Genomic DNA, 20,427 nt, shown 5'->3' with positions numbered 1-20,427 from the left:
CTAGGCTGAGGTACATATCCTTTGAATTTCAAAAGCCTGATTTATAAGGGGTTGCTGTGTGCTGTGTTCTGTGTGCAGTCCTCTTGCTTTCCTGTCATTCTGGTACTTTTCTGTTATGCCATATTTTTGTTGGCTTGGACTTGCCCTGAGCACAACTTCCTATGATCTTCAATAAATGTAGCTTGCTGGGCATGGTGGCGCACACCTGTAATCCCAGCACTTGGGAGGCTGAGGCAGGCAGATCATTGCAAGTTTGAGACCAGCCTGGGCTACAAAGTGAGTTCAACAATAGCCTGAACTGCATAGCGAGACCCTGTCTCAAAAAGACAAAATAAATATAGCTGCTTTCCTTTTGGCACTGGGCATGTGCTTGTAATTCCTTGCTCACCATACACAACAGCCTGGATTTTACCTGCTGAATTCATCCTGTGGTAACACCTCCAGCACCCTCCAACTCTGCTCTTCTGTACCGACATGTTCCCAGCCCCGTGCTTGCGGTGAGTACTCCTGACCGAGTTCCAACCGGGCCCCTTCCCTGTGCCAGCAGGGATGCTCCCTGGGCCTGCCTATCCTGGCACACGTCATCTGGCTCAGAAGCAAGAATGTGCAGACTGTTAGGGAACCTGAGAGTCCCTACTATAGCCCAGAAGCAAGCTATGAAGCCCATTCACTTCCCCAGTAAATGAGCCCAGAAGGCTGAAGTCTCCACATGGGGAGCAGCAGCAGTATGACAAAGAGTTAGCCACACAGTGGTTGCCAGGGGCCACCAAGGTGCCTGCACACAGGACTCTAGGTTCTGCCCTCATTGAACCTGGGGCCGTGGGGACAGAGGTCCTGCAGGACACAGGGGATACTGCCAAGAACCTGCCAACAAGAGAGACCGGCATGAGGAAGGAGCTTCAGTCCTCAAGGCTGGCAATCACAGTGTCAGTGAAGTGCTGGATAAAGTAAGATTTGAGTCCTACCTCCCGGGCAGGGGGCCCCGGCAGAAGGCAGTAGGTGCTCACAGCTGGAAGGAGAAAGGCAATCTCTGTCTAGCAGCCCATCCGCATGTCCAGTTCAAAGGCCCTCTGAGGTAACTGGTATTTTTTGTTGTTGTTGTTTTTTTTTCCGGTACTGGGAACGAACTCACGACCTTGCACTTGCCAGGCAGGCGCTTTTGCCGCTGAGCTAAATCCCCAGCCCGCTAGTAACTGGGTTTTTTCAGTGCCCATAACCAGTGCCCTAAAAGCTGAGCTCAGTAGGGCCTGGCAGCTATTATGGTTTGTGTCTAGATGTCTTCCCAAAGCCTCATGCAATCATAGGGCTTTTGACTGCATAGGTGGCTGAATCTAGAGTATGTGATGCTGGGATTAAGGGTATGTGATTAGTAAATCAGTTCATTGATTGGTTTGGCATAGTTCTGGCTACGATTAAGGTTGTGAGCGCTACACCCGCCCTAGGGCGGGTAGCCTGCACACAATATAAGGGACAGAAAGAATCTTGTCTTCTCCCCCACTCCCTTATTGCTTCTGCTGTCTTGTGGGCACCATGAACGTTTTCTCCTCTGTGATGCCCCTTTGCCAAAGCCACCCTACCTTGGAGCCAGCCGATTATGGACTGAAACCTCTACAAACTGTGAGCTAAATAAATCTTTCCTCCCTTATTTTGGGCATCAGGTATTTTGTCTCAGCAGTGACAGAAAAGTAACTAAGACAGTGACTGATTTCTCCACCCTACTCTGATTTCTGCACTGAGACAGGAAGGAGAGTGAGTACTGTATAAGACTTCAGGTACTAGGAGAGAGGCAGCCAGCATCGCCATGTGGGACTCCAGCTCACCTAGGGTGACCGCCTGGGGGCACAGACAGCTGCTCTCTGCAAACAGTTGGAGCTCCTACCTAAAGGCCAAGACTGATCTGCCCAGTGTGTTGTGCCCAGTGTTGGCTGCCCTTCTCAGCAGAACCTCACAGCCCCCCAGGACAAGCAGGGGAGGCTACCCCACCCCTCTTACCTGCCAAATCGCCCGATGCCATCCACCATGAGCCGTATCCTCCTCTTCTCCTGCGCCTCTGCCATGGCATAACGGACTCCAAGGAGCAAGGGCATCCCCACCGCTGTGGCAGACAGTGCCCACCTCCACAGCAGCCTTGGTTTCGAGGTCCTATGGGGAGTCACAGTGGGTGCTGGGGGTGCTGCCCTCCCCCAGGACCAGGCCTCACTCCAGGCTGCTGGGCTTGCAGGATCTACATGCAGCATCTGACTCACCTTGCCAGCCCAAATCAGCCCCTGTGGTAACCATTTTCCACCCTCGGAGAAGCCTCTGCTCAGAGCCTCCTGCCCTCCTTTCTCAAGCTGCTCCCACCTTTTACACGGTCCTCAACCATAGCAATCCCACCCCTGCACACCCTGAAAGGTCACCCTATCTGTCTGTTGGAGCAGGTGGCTCTATTTGCATTCCTCCTGATTTGCCTTCATTTATTTGTGGTAATGCTGTGATCAGGAGTATCTGTCACTGGGCAGCACGTGCCAAGCATGGGTCAGGACCCTGTTGGCCCTGCGTCCCAGTGTACTGTGTGGACATGTGAATACTTCCTGTTCAACTTGGGCCCCTCTACTGCCCCTGTTCACCCACACAGATGGTTATCCCCCTGCCTGGGGTGGGTGCGTGCCCACAGATCTAGAGGGTGACTACCTGGCAGCCAGGCCCTTGAAATTCCTCGTGAAGAACGTGCCTGGGCATGGCCATGGCTTCCATCTGGTCTGCAGCAGTGCAGAGTGGAAGTGGCACAGTCGCACCTGCAAAGAGCAAACTCAGCTCAACTGATGCAGAGGCATGGCCAGGAGCTCCACCATCACCCACCCACCACTTGCACAGGCAGGGGCCCAGGCTTGGGCATGCTGTACTACCCTGAACTCATTACCCAAGTGGGGGTGCATGCCTATAATTCTAGCACTTGGGAGGCTGAAGTAAGAGGATCACAAGTTCAAGGCCAGCCTAGGCTACACAGTAATTTAAGGACAGCCTGAACTCTATAGCAAAACCTTGTCTAAAAAAAGAAAAACAAGCAAGCAAACAAGAAAGATAGGAAATGCCTCCAGGCTCCGGCCAGGGGCCAATCTACACAAGGGCTCAGGAATAAAGACACAGCTCTTGGAAGCAAGGGGAAGAGCAGTATCCCCCAAGGAAAGGTCCAGGGGTTCACTGCTGAAAGTGTCCCGCCTCTATCCCCTCGGTCTCTGTAGCAAGAGACTCACCATGACCTGGCCACTCTTTTGGCAGTGCCTGTGACCTGTCATTTACTATTTCCTGCTCCTGAGGCCACTGACCAGTGGCCACAAGAAGGCGGCTGACTTGTGGAAGTGTCATAGTGCCCAGACACACAGAAAGAAGACATCCCAAAAGGTGGAGCCCACAGGACACTGTTCTGAATGCAAAAAGTACTAGGAGCTCATGACTGGCCAAGACCCTAGAGGCAGGGACTCTACCTTGGGGAGGGAAAGAGAGGCAGCGTGGATGATATGCCTGGCCCTGGGACACAGAGAGAAGACCAAGAGACCACATTCCATTTCTGGTGTTCACTGGCAACCTACGTTGTTTGTTTTTTTTTTTTTAAAAGAAGTCTCACTAGGTTGCCCGGACTGGTCTCAAATCCTTAGACTCCAGCAATTCTCCTGCCTCAGCCTCCCATATATCTGGGACTACAGGTACCATTATCAAACCTAGCTCCTGGTATTTGAAGTGTGTAATCTAAAAAGTTCCTCAACAACTAATTCTTCTAATAAGTCAGCACTTAGGGCAAAAAGGCCCAAATAGCATGCCACCCCCACAGCACAGATGTGATTATCATCAAGAACACTGGGCCAAACAAAGCGCTGACTTCCAACTACTTTCTGGCCAAGGCATACAGCTCTACAGACAATCTCAAGGACTGCAAAACAACACAAAAGTCACAAAAGGACAAGGTCCCAGGAGAACAGGCTGATGGAACCTTCCACTCATCAAGGCCACAAACAGCAGGTGCTGATTCTCAGGGAGATGACAGCAAGAAGCAGCCCAGGCAGACGAGGCTTGTGGCAAAACCTTCTACCCGCTGGCCTGTCTGGCATGCACCTCTTCACCTCTGCCACCTCCAGTGACAGGCACAGAGGGAGAGGCCCAGGGAATGGCTGCTGTGACCATGGACTGTGCTGAGGCACTTGGAGCATGGGCCAGGGGGCACCTGCAGCGCTGGGGGGAGGGGTGTCCACATGGACACAGTGTCCTTGAAGGCTGAGGCTGGGACAATACAGGCATTTCTGAGTAGTGGGAACAGGCCTCACAGGCTGGAAAACAAAACTCGTATGCAGAGGTAGAGGCCACTCCAAGCAAAACAGTGGATATAAAATGAGCTGGATCAACAGCTGTAGGAGGAAGTGAGGGGGATCTGGGCTGGGATCCCACTTGGGCAGGGGGTATACACGGGGAGGACAGCTGAGGGAACAAGGGCAAGCGTCCGGCCAGCGGGCCCTGGAAACACGTGGGTTCAGGACAAGACGACGCGCCAGGGGGAATCACTGGAACACCTATGCTCGCAAGTGCATATGCTCACTGAATAAGAGCTGACAGTCACCAGCAACCACCACCACAGTGCCCCAGAGCTCAACAGACATAACCAGCGACCCTGAAATGCAACATTAATTCCAGGTGTGGGATGTTCTCCAAACTACAACCTGGCTTCTTCAGAAAGACATATGAGCTGGGCGTGGTGGTGCACGCCTGTAACCCCAGCACTCGGGAGGCTGAGGTAGGGGGATCTTTGCGAGTTCAAGGCCAGCCTGGGCTACAAAGTGAGCTCAAGGCCAGGCTGAACTGCATAGGGAGACACTGTCTCAAAAAGACAAAACAAAAACAAAAACAAAACAGAAAGGCATTATGAAGCTGGGTTCAGTAGCATATATCTATAATCTCAGCACTTTCAGAGGCTGAGATCGGAAAATTCCAAGTTTGAACCCAGCCTGGGTAATTTAGAAAGACCCTTTCTCTCTCTCTGCTTTTTTTTTTTTTTTTTTTTTTTTTTTTTTTTTTTTTTTTTTTTTTTTTTTTTTTTTTTTTTTTCTTCTTCTTCTTTAATCTTTTTGAGACAGGATTTCATTGTGCAGTTCAGGCTGTACTGGAACTCACTTTGTAGGGCAGCCTGGTCTCACGCTCACAGCAATCCTCCTGCCTCAGCCTCCTGAGTGCTGGGATTACAGGTGTGTGCCACCACACCTGGTTTTTTGTTTTTGTTTTTGTTTTTAAAAACAGGATCTTGCTGCATAGTTCAGGCTGGCCTTGAATTCACTATGTAGCCCAGACTGGCCTCAAGCTTGTGGCAATCCTCCTGCCTCAGGCTCCCCAAGTGCTGGGACTTCAGGCGTGCACCACCACCTGCTAGAGACCCCGTCTCAAAATAAAGAACCTAGCCAGGTGTGGTGGTGCACCCCTGTAATTCCAGCACTTTAAAGACTGAGGCAGGAGGATTGCTACAAGTTTGAGGCCAGCCTGCACTACATAGTGAGTTTAAGGCCAGGCTGAACTACATAGAGATCCTATCTCAAAAAACCAAGAATAAATTAATCTAAAAAAAGGGCTGGGGCTGGGTGTAGTGGTGCACACCTGTAATGCCAGCACTTGGGAGGCTGAGGCAGGAGGATCACTGTGAGCTTGAGGACAGCCTAGGCTACATAGTGAGTTCAAGGTCAGTCTGAACTACCTCGCTATAGTGAGTTCAAGGCTGGCCTGCACTGCATAGCGAGACTCTGTCTCAAAAATAACAAAAACCAAAAAACCCAAACCATCTGCTCTCACACTAAAAGCTCTAGGTGGATTTTGGAGATCAGGCAGCCAGCACAGGGCAGGGGGGCCTCACTGGGGGGTGATTCTGTGCCCAGGACATTTGCCTTCCACTGCAGATGTTCTCTTGTTGTCACTTGGGGATAGAATGCTTCTGGCACTAGGGATGCTCCTCATCCCCACACAGTCCCCACAAAATGCCCTTGACACCTTACAGGTGGATGTGAGGCTGAGAACGTCAGTAGGCTTTGGCACTTACCAGCCATGCAGCTTGGGGTAAGTTACTGCCCTCTCTGGGCCTGTTTCCCAGTCCATAAAGCATGGATCACTGCACTGTTAAAATTCAGGTCAAGCCACAGAACCATTCACAGAGCTTGGAGCAGTGCCTGACACACCGAGCCCTGGGTAGGTGTGTGGTGGGCACTGCAGCATTGAGGTGCATCCCCGCTGCAGTCGAGGACTCTCAACATGGCTTTCCACAGCTTTCCTGCAGCAAAGCCCTCAGGGTCCCAGTGCGTCCCCAGCCTGCCCTAACTAACAGAGACGACACTGTCTGCTTTCCACTGCTTTTCAAAAAGATAAAAGGATTGTTTAGCCTGGCGTCCCTGGAGAGGGGCCCTTCTCTGCTAACTCTCTTCTGTGAAGAGGAAGGGCTCCTTGCAGGGCTGGAGAGGGGAGTTCGTACAGGGCCTAGCACCTAAAGGTGAATGTTTACTATGACAAGGGACTTTAATATGTATTTATTCACATGATCTACTGCTAAAGTTCGCATGAAGCTGGGAGTGGGACACCAGTCTGTCTCAGTGACACCCTTTCACTGCATGCTGGCCTCAGCATCCTGTGGCAAAATCCCACCATACCCAGGGGTCTCCACAGGCACAGCACAAAGCACATATTGCCTAAGTATTTAGGAGAAAACAACAAGCCACCTGACAAACAACTTCAGCATCATTTTCAGATTAAAACATAAGGTTCTTTTTTTTTTTTTTTTTGGTCTCTCTGAGACAGGGTCTCACTATGCAGTTCAGGCTGGCATTGAGCTCACTTTGTAGCCCAGGCTGGTCTCGAACTTGCAACAATCCTCCTGCCTCAGCCTCCCGAGTGCTGGGATTAAAAGTGTGCACCACCACACCCAGCCAAAACATAAGGTTCTTTTACAGAGAAGAATGCTACATTTGAACTATTTTATTTTATTGTTTAATTATTTTAAAATAAAAGCTGGGTATGGTGGTACATGCCTGTAATCCTAGCACTCTGGAGGCTGAGGCAGGAGGATCGTTGCAAGTTTGAGACCAGCCTGAGCTAGAAAGTGAGCAGCCTGAACTGCATAGGCTGCATAGGGAGACCTTGTCTCAAAAATACAAAAAAAAAAAAAAAAAAAAAAAAAAAAAAAAAAAAAAAAGAAGCCAGCCCAGGCATGGTGCACACCTGTAATCTCAGCATTCAGGAGGCTAAAGCAGGAGGGTTGCTATGAGTTCAAACCAACCTGGACTACATAGCAAGACCCTATCTCAAAATAAAAATAAAAACAAGAAGCCAGAGGTTCTGAATGTGCCACAGCTCCTAATGAGTGCTCAGTCCCTGGTGTGAACTGCTTTTGGTAAGGCCAGGGAGTCTGTCGCATGACCACTGTGCCCAATCACAATTTTCCATTTTAGCATTAGGAACCAATGCTATAGCAGGAATTCTGGCTGTGACCTGACATCTCAGCCAACTACTCAGGATGCAGGATGGGGATGCCAATAAAATCCAGCCTGCTATTTTTCGCTTGCATGCCCTCTGCCCCACTGCCTTCCTACTCATCACTCCTCCTGTCCCACCTCCTCCTCCCTGGGTGCCTCTGCATCTCCTTGCACACTCCTCTCCCACAGTTCTTATCTCACAGTGGTGCAAAGGTGAGTTATAGTACCTGTCTCCCTGCTGGACTGTGAGCAGGGTCCACCTCCCAAGGATCGCACTTCTAGGATCTCACACTGTGCTGAAGGGAAGCAATGGACACATGCTGTGTGACAGCAACGGAGGCCAAGCAGCCTGCATGGCCCGAGCCAGGACCTTAGCCAAGTGACAGGTAGATGGTCACAGTCAGGTAAGAGATGGAATGCGGCCCTGGACAGGACAACCAGTGGATAGGGTTTCCTGCTGACAACTTCAGAGTCCCCATAGGTAGTTCAAGTTCCTGGCTCCTTCTAGTGTGGGGTGCCCAAGGCTCGCCAAGCTAACCTCTTTGAAATGCCCATCACATGGAAGGGATTCTCACAGCCCCAAAAGGAACATGGGGACAGAAAGCCTATAGCTGTCCTCCTAAAACCTAATCCAGAGGAATTCCTACTGCATCCCACATATCCAAAACCCAACCCAGAAAATACCACTGCACTGCTACAAAGAGGCAGAGAAGACTGGGTCCCCCAACACTCCCAAACACCAGCTCCAAAACTGCATGTGGTAGTGCAGGCCTGTAATCCTAGCACTCAGGAGGCTGAGGCAGGAGGATTGTTGTGAATTCGAGGCCAGTCAGTGTAGGCTACAAAGTGAGCTCAAGGCCAGCCTGAACTGCATACTGAGTCCCTGTCTCAAAAAGACAAAAACAAAAAACAAAAAACACCAGCTCCTTCCCACTAGGTCCACACACTCTGGTCTAGTGGGGATGGTGCTGGCTTATACTGGTCCCAGCAGACCCCTCAATCCTGATTGGGCCAGGCGTGGTGGCGCACACCTGTAACCCCAGCACTCGGGAGGCTGAGGCAGGAGGATCGTTGCAAGTTTGAGGCCAGCCTGGGCTACAAAGTGAGCTCAATGCCAGCCTGAACTGCAGAGCAAGACCTTGTCTCAAAAAAGAAAAAAAAAAAAAAAATCCTGATTGGATGACAGGGATTCTTTTACTCTGGACCTCATGTTTTCTACAGGGAGTGTGTACATGGGTCTGTCTGCAGGGAAAAAAGTGTCCAAAGAGTTCTTTTCCATTGATTGCTCTAGAAAGAGAAACTTACAAAGTAACAAAATGAGTTGAGCTGGAAATGGTGGCCCAGGCCTATAATCCCAGCCCTTGGGAGGCTGAGGCAGGAGGATCACCTCCAATTCAAGCCAGCATGGGCTACATAGTGAGTTCAAGGCTAGTCTGAACTACACAGCAAGATCCTGAATTGTGCAGTAATTCTCTAATAGAAACCAAAGTGGGGGCTGGGGGATTTAGCTCAGCGGTAAAGCACCTGCCTGGCAAGCGGAAGGTCATGAGTTCGATTCCTGGTACTGGAAGGAAGGGAAAAAAAAAAAAAAAAAAGAAACCGAAGTGTGTGCTGTTAGGAAGAGCCCAGGGATCCCTGTAGGCAAAAACAGTGGTCTGCTTTCCCAAAGCCCTGCAGGTTAGACACAGTGGATTAGATGAAAGGTAACAATAAACAAGTCAGCCCAAGGCAAGACCAACTGCAGTTTCACAATAAGGCCTGAATCAAAAACACCAAAAGAGGTGACCAGAACTGGGCAGTTTAATAGAAGGGTGAGGGCCAGGGATATAGCTCAGTGGCACAGTGCCTGCCTGGCAAGTGCAAGGTCCTGAGTTCAATTCTTGGTTAAACAACAGGGCTGGGGATTTAGCTCAGCGGCACAGCACCTGCCCGGCAAGCGCAAGGTTGTGAGTTCGATTCCCGGTACCAGAGAAAAAAAAAAAAAAAAAAAAAAAAAAAAAAAAAAAAAAGAAAAACAACAAAACAACAACAAAAAATAGTCAATGGCCCTATGCACCTCAAGAGCAGAGGAAACTGAGGCACAGAACAGCCCCCCCCCAATCAGGAAGTGACAGATGAGGAATCCAGACCAGGGGGAGCAGCTCTGCCTTCTCCTCCTCTCAGCACCAGCCAAAATTCAAGGAGCCTGCAGGTCCGAGCTGCACCTGCTGGTCTTGAGCAGCTCCTAGTCAGAGCCAAACACTGCTCTGTCCATTCCCGGGGCCCGTCTGGAGAATAAAATCTCCTGGATATGAGAAGAAACTCCAAAAACTGTACAGTGCTATACCAAAGAGCAACCCCCATCTCTTCCTCCCAGACTAACGCTGCACCACTTTCAGCCCAGCAAACACGGCCACACATCAGTACTTTTCACTGCAAGCACAAATTACTAGAATTCCTTGTATATCGATATCTAAACCTACAAGGCCAGGCTTACTAAAAAAATAACAAACTCTGGCAAGACGTCCTTCCTGTGGAAAGGGCCACACTGCAGGGAGCCTCCAAGGACGGGGAAAGCGAGGCTATCTCCAAGGTTGGAAGGCAGGGGCGGGTTCGCGCCACGTCTTCTCCTACCGGTGAAATAGGAGAGAGAAGTTTCTCCAAGCGAGGCGAGGGTCCAGGGCAGACAGGGGTCCGGGGCGCCCACGGGTCCGGGAGGAAGGAGAGGGCCAGGGGTGGGGGCTTTGAAGCGGCGCCGGATCGCCCCAAGGGTCGGGATACCAGAGCGAGCCCGAGCGCTGAGCCTCTGAAAAGCCCTGCGGCGGGGAGGGCTGGGCGCGGGGGGGTGGGGGGCGGGCAGGAGAACAAGATCGGCCCCTTAAGCTGGGGATCAGGATGTGCAGGGTCGGGTCCGAGGGAGAGTCCGGAGCGAGCGGGTCCTCACCGGCCGCCACATGTCCTCGCCGCGCTCGCTCCACTCAGCGCGTCGCGTCCAGTCCCCCAGCAGGCTCCGTGGCCGCGCAGTGCGCAGGCGCACCCAGCCACGAGCCCCGCCCCACCGGTGAGCGGGACTGGAGCCCGGCTCTGGTCCTGCCGCCTCCGCGGTGCAGCAGCGGCCCCTGGCGGTTACGGGTGACCTAGCCTTGGGCGCCGAGACTACGCGGGTGGGGAAACCCCCGGGTTTCAGCCCTGCGCTCTGCACTTGGCTTTTGCCACTTCCCTGACGCGTCATCCGCAGTAAGGGATGCTGCAGGAAGCAGACGGGATGAGAGGTGGAGGGCTAGGGGCTTTCCGAGGTCTTCCGGGTACTGGGGCTGGTCCCCGCTCAACCCTAACCAGCCCTGCGAGTGTGGTGAATCTGTTTAATTTTCTCAGGCCTCACTTTCTTCCATGCAAAATAAGGTTGCAACTCCCAAGACTTGACAGCAGTCCTCAGGTCTCCTCAGGCTTACGGCAAGGCAAGGAAGCTGGCGCAGAGGCAATCACTGACTTTCACTCTCCCTGAGGACCTCACACCTCAAAGGCCACCATTCCGCCAGGACCCGCCCTGTGCACCCCACAACACAGCGATCCCTCGCCTCAGGTCTTCCCCCACCTCTCAGGGAACTGGTCTGTATCGCTTTCGGAATGCAGCCCGGGCCATCCCCTGGTGGGGCCTCTCCCTGCTGTTCTGCGAGCTTTTCCTCCTAGGCTCACCCATGCCCCTCTGTCCCCAGAACCATGTCATGGTGATATAAGGATGCAGAAACACCGAAACGACACCCAGGATTTGGAGGCAGATTTACTTACATCAAAGGGCACTGACTGGGATCATTCCCAGAATATTAGGCCCCGATCTCTCGTGGTCTAGGGTTTTCATACAATGCACAAGCAGGAGGTACAAAGGGAGACAGAACAGTCTGGCAGTTCTGATTAGCAAGCAGGGTGAGATCATCAGGCTACAAGGGTAGATTAATGATCATCAGTTTATGAAGCTTGGTACAATGATACAATCAGGCATCCTGCATGTTTGGTTCAAATATGGGCTCAAGAAAGTAATTACAAAGGCATGAAGCAGTTACAGAGCTAGGCAGTTTCAAAAGAACAAAGTTTTAACCATTTCTCTTGTACAGTTTTCCCCTTTCAATATGACCTCCAAATAATCTAAATAATATAAAGGAAATATTATAACTGCTAGCTGCTAGATGTTGGATATGTCGAGTTCATCAAAGAATGAATTCTAGGAACAATGGAGGTTAAGAACAGAAAATATTTATTGAGGGAAAAGATGCTTCTGTCTAAGAGAGACAGAGGGGGTCCTGAGTGGGTTGCTTAGGACCCCTGCTGCTCAAAGGAGTTTTATAGAGCAAAACCATGAGGTGAGATGGGTTTGAGGTGGGAAAAACCTATAATCAACTAATAAGATTACAAGTATAGTCGCTTAGGTAACACTGATCCAAAGGGAAATCACAAGGTGAGTATGATGTGGGACAGAATTATAATCAACCAATAAGATTACAAGTATACTTGCTTAGGTAATATTGATTAAATGGGGGTCAAATGGGGGAAGCAAGTCACATAGCAAGTATACGTGGACCGAACAGGAACTTTTCCTGAAAGGGAGGGTTTCAGTCCCCCATGCAAGGCAATCAGAATACCTATTTAGAATACCAGTCACTGCTGTTCATCCCTGGGGAAAGTATGTAAGTGTCTTGAGGTCTGGCCTTTAAGGAATGTGCCTTGACCCACAGTTGTCTTCTGCACTGACCTCTCAAGGGCCCAGTCCTGTCTGCCTATAATATTTCTAAGTAACTTAGTTATCTGTAATAATGGGATCAGGGGGCTGGGGATTTAGCTCAGTGGCACAGCGCCTGCCTGGCAAGTGCGAGGTCGTGAGTTCGATTCCCGTTACTGGAAAACAAAAAACAAAAAACAAAAAAAAAACCATAAAACAAAAATATAATAATAGGATCAGGCCTTCTTTCTTCTATACCCACAGCTCCCTCATCCTACTGGATCACCCCAAATGAGCATTCCTCTCTACTCTCACCTCACCTATTAAACAAGCCCATCTTGCTTCCTTGTTTGTTTGTTTGTTTGCTTTTTTCTGGTACCGGGAATCGAACTCACGACCTTGCGCTTGCCAGGCAGGCGCTGTGCCGCTGAGCTAAATCCCCAGCCCTGCTTCCTTGGCATTCTGGGCGCTGAGTCTCCTCTGCTATGTCCCTGACAGGGCCCGCTCTCAGCTCACCCACCCCCGGCCCCTGAGGACACACAGAAGCCCTCTGTACATTGGAAGATAGCCAGGAGAGTGGCCCAGGGTGGTTCTGGAGAGGGCCTCATCCGCACGGGGAACCCTTTTACAGATGAGAGCTGTCAGATTCTGGGGGCCCGTAGGTCCTAAGTATATCTTCCGGTTCCTTGGGGGACATCTGTGAAGACAGCATGGCTTCCGGTGCTCAGGCTGCTCACCTCTGCTCCAGCCAACAGGATGCTCACTGAACTTCCCATCACAGTCCCCTCCAGCAGTGGCCAGAGGGGCCTCAAATTACACTGTGGCTGCTGCCACTTGCCTGTGGGCCTGTGGCAAGCCCTCCTAGAACTCCACTTTGAGCCTGAAATAAAATCCTCTCATGGAGCTTAGAGCTAACCTGGCTTACAGGTGTCACAGAGGCTAGGTATAAGAGGTTTGTTGGCCTCAGGACCTTTACATCACTCTGATCCGTGGGCTTCTCCTCCTCTTCCCCAACAGCTCTCCTCTCATCTCTGCAGTGTAGTACTACCTGGCCCCGTCAGAGCCTCCTGGCCGGCTAACACCTGACTGGTTGTTTCTGTTGTGACATAGCTGGTATGGGCAATTGTCTCTTTTCTTTCTTTCTGTCTCTTTCTTTTTTCTATTTTTAAAAATGTATTTATTTATTCATTTGTTTATTTATTTTTTGCAGTACTGAGGATTGCACTTGATCTTAGCCAAAAGGCTGAGAAGCGATAGTACTGAGGATTGAACCCAGGACCTTCACACTAAGCTGTATCTTCATCCCTTTTTTAATTTTTTATTTTGAGACAGAGCCTTACTAAGTTACTGAATTGCTCAGGAAGGGGTCAAACCTGAGCTCCTCCTCCCTCAGCCTCCTACAGTACTGAGATTTACAAGCATGTACCATCATTCCAGGCATGCACAGGCTCCTCATCCCCATCCTCCCCGAGGTACAGTATTACATTTTGGGTTCCCCTGCTGGTTGAAGGCAGGCAGTTGTCCTCACTCATCTTTTGCGCACCTTGCCAGGAAGACAAGGACTTGGCCTCTTATTTGTATGGCCTCATTCCTGGATCCAGGCTAGATCTTTTTTTTTTTTTTTTTTTTTTGGTACCTGGGATCAAACGCATGACCTCAGGCTTGCCAGGCAAGCTCTTATGCCGCTGAGCTATATCCCTGACCTGCAGACTAGATCTCGAAGGTTCCTCCCATGGCTGGATTTGAGAAATTCTCCCTGCTGAGCATTTGACCTCCTATGTACCCCTATGTAGTGGAATGAATCAGGACAGGGAGATCTGTATGGGCCAGTATGTAAGCCTGCAGGACATGGGCAGGACCAAGGTGAGTTGCAGGCCAGATAACCATGCAGTATCTGGAACACAAACTCTGCTGGAATCCTAGCCTACCGACTGCTACCACTGCCCCTGAGGCTGGGAAGGGGCAGCATGAGGATGCTCCTGTCCACGTCTTTGTTTATTTGAGGCAGGTTCTGACTGTGTAGCTCAGGCTGGCCTCAAACTCACGATCTTCCTGCCTCAGCCTCCTAAGTGTTGGGATTATAGGTATGTACCACCAACCTTTCCACTCTTGGGAAACAAGGTACAGGATAGGGTTCCCTGCCCCTAGAAGAACACAGGAATGAATTTTATTCTATTTTCACATCAAAAGAGCCTATTCAATCTGGGATCCTATACCAGGCACAGAGTGTTGTTCTGGTTGCACAGCACGTGTCCTGCACCCTGCACTCTGGTGGTGCTATGGAGAGCCGCTTTCTTAAAACTGAGACCATTGGGTCCCAGGGCACTAAGAAAACCTCCCCAAGTCCCTATCTCCCTAATTTTTTTTTTTTAAAACACAGGATTTCACTATATAGCTCTGGCTGGCCTTGGACTCACTATGTAGCCCAGGCTGGCCTTGAACTCATGGCAATCCTTCTGCCTCAGCCTCCCACGTGGTAGTACTACAGGTGTGTGCCACCACACCCAGCTCATCTCCCTAATCTTTAGCACTGCATGCTCCACCAAAGCGCTTGTTCCAGCCAGGGGTGGTGAGAAGAAAAGAAAGTGAGAAGTCCATGTGAAGACGGAAGCAGAGCTGAGTAATCTTCACAAGTCAAGGAAGGCCAGACTTCGAAGCAGTGCCTGAAGCCTGGGAAGGTCCAGGAACATTCTCCCCACAGCCTTCAGAGGAACCTGCCCTGTCCACACTTTGATTAGGGACTCCTGGCCTCTAGAACTAGGAGGGAAAACATTTCTGTCACTCTAAAACACCATGTTTGTGATACAGTAATTTTTTTTTCTTTTGTCCTCTTGAGACAAGGTCTCACCATGCAGTTCAGGCTGGCCTTGAGCTCACTTTGTAGCCCAGGCTGGTCTCGAACGCGCAATGATCCTCCTGTCTCAGCCTCTCCAGTGCTAGGATTATAGGTGTGTGCCACCATGCCCAACTGTTTTTTGTTTTTTTTTTTTCCCAACTGTTTTTTTAAAATTAATTTTATTGGTACTTTTTTCTATACATAATGATCACATTCATCATAGGGAATTTGTACCTGTACAGGATATATCTTGTTTCTTCTTTTTTTCCCATCTCCTCCCTTACCTTCAATTCTTCTTCCCCTCCTAGAAGTTGTTTCCATTTTTCTCCTTCTATTCTCTTTTTTTCCTTTTCTTTTCCTTTCTTTCCTCCTCTCCTTTCCCTTGCTCCCCTTCCCATTTGAACATTTTCTTCCTGCTTCCTAATATCTGTCATCCATTTTGGTACTTATTTACCCTCCTGGTTTCTCACACAAGGGAAACAATGCAATATTTATACATGTGAGCTGGATGTGGTGGTACACACCTGTAATCCCACCACTTGGGAGGCTGAGACAGGAGGATCATTTTGAGTTTGAGACCAGTCTGGGCTACAGAAGTGAGTTCAAGGTCAGCCTGAACTGCATAGTGAGACCCTGACCCAAAAAAAGACAAAAAAAAGCGTATGTGTTCAGTTTATTTCACTAAAAGTATGCTACAGTAATTTGTCCCTCCAGCCCCAGAAAGCCAGGAAGGTATGTGGAGGATACTTACTTAACTCATTGGGGAATAGAAGGTCCAGGAAAGTTGTTATAACCAAACCAGAAGAAAAGCTCAAGAACCACACGTTTACAGGAGTAAAGGAATGCTGGAAAGAATTTACAGATGTGAGAGAGATGCCACAGGAAAAACAAGAGGCTTCCCAAGGACTGAAATCGCCTGATGTTGATAAACCAGAAGTGTTCTGCCTGCTGTGAGCTGTCAGATGGTGTCAGAATCAGAGAACAAGGTCACTGCCCATTACCCCCAAACAGCAGTGATATATTCTGCTATTTTCTTTTCTTTTCTTTTTATTTTTTAGAGACAAGATATAGCCATGTAGTTCAGGTTGGCCTTGAATCTACTATATAGTTTAGGCTGGCCTCAAACTTGCAGTGATCCTCCTGTCTCAGCTTCCCGAGTGCTGGGATTATAGGCATGAGCCATCATGCCTGGCTTGTTCTGCTTATTTCAAAGTTTAAATTATCAATTACAAGCATGTATTAATAAAAACTTTAAAAATAAAAATAAAAACAAAGCCAGGCATGGTGGCACACCCCTGTAATCCCAGTCCTCAGGGAGACTGTGGCAGGAGGATTGCTGTGACTTTGAGGCCAGTCTGGGCTACATAGTAAGTTCAAGGCAGCCTAAACTACATAGTAAGACCTTGTCTCAAAATAAAATCTTAAATTATCATTACTGACTCCCTACTTCTCTTTTTTTTTTGTTTTTTTTTTTTTTGCACCAGGAATCGAACTCAGGACTTCACACTTGCCAAGCAGGTACTGTACCCCTGCACCATATCTCCAGCCCTTTTATAACAAAGGTCTTTTTTTTTTGTACTTCTACTTTTGATTTTAAAAAAAAAAAATCTCAAACAGGGATCGTGGCACACACCTGTAATCCCACCACAGAGATTCTGAAAAAGGAGGATCACAAGTTCAAGGCTTGCTTGACCAATTCAATGAGACCTTGTGTCAAAATAAAACATAAAAAGGGCTTGGGGAGGGGAAGGGGAAGTAAAGAGAATTAACATGTGTTACATACATGTTCCAACTTCCAACTATGTAATCATGTACCCCAAACATGTATTAATAAACATTTAAGAAATTTAATAAAAAGGCTGAGACATGCAATGTGAAGGCCCTGGGTTCAATTTCTAGTACCAAAAAAGTTATATTAAAAAAAATGTCTCAGGCCGGGGATATAGCTCAGTGGCACAGTACCTGCCTGGCAAGTGAATCCCTGAGTTCGATTCCCAGTACCCAAAAAAAGAAAGTCTCGAAAAAAGATCACTGTATCCCACAAGATGAGGCTGGTCTCAGTAAGTGAGGCCAGTTATTTACACAGGTATGGTGGGGGTGATGCATGATAGAGGTTTCCTTAAATCTATCTTGCTGGAGGTTTCTGTAAGAAGTCTGGATTGAAAGCCAGGTGTGGTGGCACATACCTGTAATCACAGTACTTGGGAAGCTGAAGCAGGAGGATCACCATGAATTGGAGGCCAGCCTGGGCTACATGGTGAGTTCAACAGCTTGAACTACCTAGCAAGATCTTGTCTCAAAAAAACAAAATATGGTCAGACATGGTGGCGCATGCCTGTAATCCCAGCACTTGGGAGGCTGAGATAGGAGGACTGTTTTGAGTTTGAGGCCAGCGTGGGCTACACAGTGAGTTCAAGGTCATCGTAAACCACAAAGGGAGATCCTGCCTGAAAAAGAAAACTGGATTGGACCACCCAAAACCTTTCTTATTTGCTAAACAGCAGTAGAAACACAAGACCTATAACCTGGGTGAGTTTCTAAGTTCCTTGGTACGTGGTTCCTGGTATCATCCCAATTGTGCACAAGGCCTGGGATCCTCCACCTCAGGAGCAATGGTGGGTAGTCCTCTTAATGGCGGCATCATCAGCTGCACCTGGCACCCTGGCCACTGTCACGCCAGCCAGTGGGTAACACTCAGTGTGACAGTGTGGACAAACCTTTGCTGCATGGCCAGAGTGTCTAAAGGAAGATTCACTCCCTGTGAACCTGTGTGCCGTGGTCTGTGTCCCCCCAGTGCTCACGTGTTGACACTTGATCCCCACAGTGGCGGTGTTCACAGCTGGGACCTTCACAGAAGGCTCTCAGTATCACCGTGGAGGGAGTGTTTTCACTCTATGAGGGTAAGTCAGCCTCTTTCTCAGCTCACCCCCCATGATGCCTTCTGCCGTGCTATGGTGCAGCTAGAAGGCCTTTCTCAGATGTAGCCTTGTATTTTCAGAGCCTGTATGGTTTTGGGGGTATTTTGTAAGGGGAACAATATAATACAGGACACATATTTTATATGATTGTTTATAATAGTCACCCAAAGAACGATATACAAAAGAGTGCAGGAAATCTGTCCACACACTGTAGACCAAGAATCCAGCTGAGAGCCTGGATTCTGTGATAATGTCACGTGAGTCCAGCTTAAGACCTAGAGCTCATAACAATGCCTCCCATGAGTCCAACTGGAGGCCCAGAGCCCATATCAATATCTCATGCAGGCCTGTTTTATGGATCTGTGCTGTGAAGGCCCAAAGGTCAGTGGTGGAATCTAGGAAGTCTGTGCCAGCGGGTTGAAGGATCTGTGCTAGCAGACTGAGGGATCTGCACTGGAGCCAGGAAGCAATGCTCAAAGTAAGAACCAGAGCTCCCCACAGAAAGTACCAGAAAGTACCACAGCCATCCTCAGCAACAGTGAGGTCCCGAACTCCTGCGATGATCAAGATGGCCAAGCTCCCATCAGGGAAGCCAAAGCAGCAAGCTTCTCCAGGAGACCGGCAGTGCACCAACTTCCCCTCCAGAGCCAGGAAGCGATGCTCAAAGTGAGGACCAGAGCTCCCCCAAAATGAACTGAAGCTATTCTCAGTGCTAACGAGGTACCGAGCTCCTCGGAGGATGAAAACAGCCAAGTTCATCAGGAAAGCCAGCATGACAAGCTCCTCCAAAGCAACCAAGAGCTCCTTACAGTTTCTACCAGCTCCCAACAGCCTCTCTCAGCTCCCCGCAGCCTCCTTCTCCTTCTCCAGTTCTGCCTGTTATGCTGCTGGCAACAATGCCCAGGTGCGCCTCCCAGCACCACGCTTACTCAGTTCAGCTGGGGGTTACAAATTGACCACCAGCATCAATCCACTACAGAGCAAATACATTTCTGTGCATTATGAATCACCCAGTCCATAATCCTGCCATAGCAGCTTGGAACACACCAGCACCCTCTGCAAATATTTATATTACCAAGAAGTGTAAGAGGCCTGGGTAAGAGTCTCTGAGTATCAGGGCATGGGGTAAGAGGACATACCTCTGGGAAATCTCCAAGGCAGTCCTATATGTTTATTTTTCCAGAGGCAGTTTTTTTTTGTTTTTTGTTTTTTTGGGTTTTTTTTGTTTTTTTGTCTTTTTGAGACAGGGTCTCGCTATGCAGTTCAGGTTGGCCTTGAGCTCTCTTTGTAGCCCAGGCTGGTCTCGAACTCACAACAATCCTCTTGCCTCAGCCTCCTGAGTGCTAGAATTACAGGTGTGCACCACCATGCTCAGCTTCCCAAGGTAGTTTTATATATTCAAAAAAAATAATCCTGGGGGAAAAGAGGCTTTTTGCTTTGTTTTTTGATATAGGGCATCAATATGTAGCCCAGGCTGAACTTGAACTCCCAATCCTCCTACCAGCCTCCCAAGTTCTGGGGTTGCAGGTATGTGCCATCACACCTGGCATCCTGGGAAGAACTGAAATCCTCATTCATTGATGGTGAGACTGAAAATGCATCAACCTAGCTGGGTGTGGTGGGGTGCACCTGTAATCCCAGAACTTGGGAGGCCGAGGCAGGAAGATCTATCTGAGTGCAAGACCAGTCGTGACTACATAGTGAGACCCTGTCAAAAAAAGAAAAAAAGAAAAAGAAAAAAAGGAAAGGAAAGGAAAAAAATAATAACATAAGAAGGAAGGATAAAAGGAAGGAAATAGGGCAACCATGTGGAAAACAGTCTAGCTGCTCCTGAACAGACTAGATTATTAAATACAGGGCAGTCATAAGGCACAGCAATTCTACTTTGTGTGAAATGAAAACGCACAACTGCACAAAACTCTGTTATGCATGAATGTTCATGGCAGCATGCTTTAGAGCAGCCAAATAGTAGAAAAGCCCAAATGTGTGTGAATTAGTAAATGGGTAAACAAGATGTGCTGTGTTCCGTAAACTGTTAAACAGCAACGCACACAGACCGGAGCACTGTGCTCCAGTGAAAAGGAGTTGAAATAGACATTATTTGGCCTGCTTTCCACACAGAAGAGTACCATGGACTGATCACCTGGTGTTGCTGCTTCTTTCTTTGGAATCCCAGCCAGCACCTTTTTGGGAACTACGGTGTCCTTGCTGTTGTTTGTTGATTGGCTTGGTGAGAGGGATTGAACTCAGGGACTTGTACATGCCGGCCAATTGTTCTACCACTGAGCTATACCACCAGGCCCTATCTTTGTTTTAGAGGTGACTCCAACCTGGGGTTCAGCTAGACAAAAATGCTAATTTTTAAATATAGAAGTTTATTGTTTTTCCTTTTTTTTTTTTTTTTTTTTTTAGTACCAGGAACCGAACTCACGACCTTGCGCTTGCCAGGCAGGTGCTTTGCCGCTGAGCTAAATCCCCAGCCCCTTAGAAGTTTATTGTTATAAA

At 49.0% G+C, this 20,427-nt stretch overlaps 1 protein-coding gene across 3 annotated transcripts in view; it reads right to left on the bottom strand.

The window, feature by feature from the left end:
* The window catches only part of Adck5 (aarF domain containing kinase 5), a 17,580-nt gene extending 7,101 nt beyond the window's left edge, over positions 1-10,479 (bottom strand). For 2 of the 3 annotated variants that reach the window (XM_005395881.2, XM_005395882.2), the window contains exons 1-3: positions 10,399-10,479; positions 2,674-2,777; positions 1,993-2,142 (exon numbers count right to left, since the gene is read on the bottom strand). In XM_005395881.2, coding sequence (XP_005395938.1) covers positions 1,993-2,142; positions 2,674-2,777; positions 10,399-10,410 — 266 coding nt within the window. In that variant the 5' untranslated portion in view covers positions 10,411-10,479. Of the gene's footprint in view, positions 1-1,992; positions 2,143-2,673; positions 2,778-7,702; positions 7,780-10,398 lie in introns of those variants that run through there. The other variant, XM_013520177.1, reaches the window with a different exon arrangement.
* Between the last annotated feature and the right edge of the window lie 9,948 nt (positions 10,480-20,427).

The sequence above is a fragment of the Chinchilla lanigera genome, unplaced genomic scaffold (assembly GCF_000276665.1).
Source record: "Chinchilla lanigera isolate Chin_1 unplaced genomic scaffold, ChiLan1.0 scaffold00053, whole genome shotgun sequence".
Lineage (NCBI taxonomy): Eukaryota > Metazoa > Chordata > Mammalia > Rodentia > Chinchillidae > Chinchilla > Chinchilla lanigera.
The sequence above is the reverse complement of the archived record's forward strand: the minus strand, read 5'-3'. Positions and strand labels throughout refer to the sequence as shown.